General features: G+C 60.4%; 1 protein-coding gene across 1 annotated transcript in view; it reads left to right on the forward strand.

Moving 5' to 3' along the window:
- The first annotated feature begins 1566 nt into the window (after window positions 1–1566).
- Window positions 1567–3088, forward strand: part of LIMK1 (LIM domain kinase 1) — a 23387-nt gene continuing 21865 nt past the window's right edge. The window contains exon 1 of the mRNA XM_005877206.2: window positions 1567–1712. Within this exon, the coding sequence (XP_005877268.2) occupies window positions 1582–1712 (131 nt within the window). The 5' untranslated portion in view covers window positions 1567–1581. The remainder of the gene's footprint in view (window positions 1713–3088) is intronic.

The raw sequence follows: 3088 nt of genomic DNA on the forward strand, positions 1-3088 counted from the left end.
GTCACTGCAGAGTTGAAGAGGTGAGGGGCCTTGGGTTGGGGCTGGGGGCTGGTGAATGGCAGGCACTGAATTTAAAGTGGTCTGGTTTTTACCCTGGTGCTGGGGAGGGGAGTGGTCTCTTGGCTCTGGTGGAGTCAGGGGCTGGGTTGGTGATGAGTTGTGCCCTGTCCCTGTTGAATTAGAGGTGTGGTGGACTATCCAGGGTGGCAGTGCCCTGCCCAGAGCTGGCTGAGGTGGTCTGAGGCCAGTCAAAGGTGAGAGGGCCAGAGAGAACAGCTGCTTAGGGCTGGCACTGAGATGGCCGGGGACGGCGGGGTGGGGGTGGTTAAGATGGGGCCAAGAGAAATCAGGGAAAGAACTTCAGGGGCCTCTGTACCTCTGGTGGGGAGGGAGATGGAGCTTTGGGAGACATGGGGAAGGGCCATGAGTACAGCTGTGGAAGCCACAGGAGTAGAAGAGTGGCACAGAATGCATGGAACCTAGCTTTAAAGGGCCCCGGCCCTGCATAAGCAGGAGAGGGGTGAGGCCCCTGGTGGGGGCAGTAGGAAGGAGGCATGTTTGGGCTGTCCCTGGCATGACAGGCACAGAGAAGGCTCCCACAGTGGGGAGAGCCCGTAGGTAGTAAGAGCCACAGGTTCCATAGTGTGGCTTGCATGAGTGTTCTGATCCTGTGGTGTGGTTCTCCCAACAGCCCCTAAAACTGGTGATGCCAACAGTGCCCACATCCCATGACAGTTGGAAAGCAGTTCAGACAGGAGTCACCGCTTGCCTGGTCCCCATGGCTAATAGGCAGCCAATCTGGCTCTCAGTGGGATGCCCAAGGCTCTGGTTCTATTTGGTTTCTCTCTGGAAGCTTCTCAGTGCCATGAGCTCTGAGGCCTTGCCGTGGGAGAGTTCCTGTGGGCACACAGGATGCCCTCTGGCATTGATACTGGGGGGTCATTGTCACACTAGGTCCCCCCTTTCTCTGTTCCAGGCACCCCACCCCTTGTGAGCCCCACCTTCTGGAAGGTTATAGCCAAGCCTGGAGTGGTCCAGGCTTCCCTTTGGCCCAGCTGCTGCCTTTGGGAGGTCCCTTCCCAGCAGCCTGCACTCATGAGCCGTGGGGCTGCTGTAGCTCTGGTAACGTCCCCCCGGAGGCTGGGTGAGGAGGGTGAGCATGCAGCTGGCACTGCGGTCGGAGCCGGAGCCAGAATGCAGCCTCCCCCTCTTTGGGGGACCCTTCAGGCAAGGAGCACAGATTGTCCGTGAAAGTCGACCTCTGTTCTCTTGGGGGCAGCACCGGAAGAAGCAGCTACTTTGAGCTTGTCCCTGTCCCCAGAGAGCCCCAAGCCCTCACTGCCTTTAAGTGGAGGCCAAAGAGCATGGAGGATGCCTTTCTCGGTGTGTTGGGCTGTGGGCAGAGGGACTGCCACAGCCACCCTGTCTGCACTAGAGTGCCGGCAGAAGGCCCTTCCACTGCTTCCTGTTGCGGGCTCAGACCAAGTCCTCCGGCACCCACATTGCTGCATTCTCCTCCCATGCTGGTGGCCACGCTGGCCCCACCCTCTGCAGCCTCCAATCCTGAGTGCCTGGAGTAGGATGGGGAAGCGGCTGATCGGCCCACCCTGCCTGTGCACTCCTGTAGGCCTCCAGAGCCCCTGGAGCTGTGGGGAGCTGCAAAGGATGCTGACCTCAGCCCCGAGAAGAAGGCACTTCTTTAGAGGGGCCAAGTAAGTGGAAGCTCCTTCCCCGCCTGCCCCATACCTCAGGCAGGTCCCTGGTGTAAGGTCTGGGGCTGGAGGCAACTGTGGGACAACCCGACCTGGGTCCAGGCTGTGGGGCAGGAGAACTGAAACTCCTGGTCACTGTTGGCCGCCTGTGGAGGGGAAGCAGGCCGCTGCTGAAGTTTCTGGCCTTTCTGGTATAGTGTCTCCATGAGGCTGGTCCTCCAGCTGCCCTTCCTTCACCTCTGATGCCTGGGGATGTGGCCCTGGGTAGAGTGTACTCAGGGGAGGGATGGACCTGTCATTGCAGAGGTTGCCACTGCCTCTCAGCCCAGCCTGCTCATGCCCTCCCCAGTGGCTAGCCTAGCTTTGTCTTCTGCTCTCAGGGAGGGGTACCCTGTTCGGGGCAGACAGCTGTCCTCTAGGACTTCCTCTCTGTCTGGCCCCGGACCATCTCTGTACACCCTTAGTACCTGGCACTCCTCTCTTGACATCCTTTGTGGGAGCAGGGGCATATGTAGGGCACCCCTAAGAGCCAGGCCTGCCTGCCCCACCTGCCTCCTCTGGCTCCTGGCTGGATGTGGAGCTGAGGGTGAAGCGATGGACAGGGTTAGGGGCTCCTGAGTACCTTCCTTGAGCAAAGGTCCACTGAGGCCACAAGTGCCGGCCACCCAGCTGCTGCGTGAGCCTGGGCTAGATCCCCTATCTGAGATGAAAGGCCCCTGTCCCCTGTCTGAGATAAGAGGCCAGCTGGGGTGCCCTGGAGCAGTTCTGAGGATGCTGGGGGTGGAAACTGCTCCAGATGGAGTGCACAGAGCAGGTCTCTCTCTGGTGGGAACCACTTACGTTCTCTTTGGGGCCCAGTGTTTGTGGATGCCTGGCCGGGGACTTCAGAGCCCCTGCCGGTTAATGGTGGGCCAACAAAGGCTGGCTGTGCAGGCTGGGGTAGGGGGGCACCTAACCAGGCCTCTGAGCAGGTTTCACAGAAGTGGTGACCAGGTTGCGATTACCCTTACAGAGCCCTTGGATGTCAGCGAGGCCGTAGTCTCGTGGTCGGGTCTTCCAGGGCTGCTACGTAGGAGTTTGTGAAGGAGTAGGAGTTTGCAGGAGGGAGAAGAGCTCCTGACCAACCCACCCACCCGAAGTCAGGCAGCCCCCACTTCTGAATCCTGGCAGCCTGGGCGTGAGGGGGAGACTCCTGTGGTGACACTCGTGTTACATCGTGATGTGCCTGCTCCGTGGCAGGGTGAAGTGAATCACCGATCAGCGCAGAGCGTGGGGGGCCTCCCCACGGTCATGGTGCAGTGTCTGCACCGCCTCTTGGCAGAACCCGCTTCTCCAGCACCTCCCCCCACCCCTTCCGCCTCCCCCGCTACCCCTTC

This window comes from Myotis brandtii, unplaced genomic scaffold, assembly GCF_000412655.1.
Source record: "Myotis brandtii unplaced genomic scaffold, ASM41265v1 scaffold510, whole genome shotgun sequence".
NCBI lineage: Eukaryota > Metazoa > Chordata > Mammalia > Chiroptera > Vespertilionidae > Myotis > Myotis brandtii.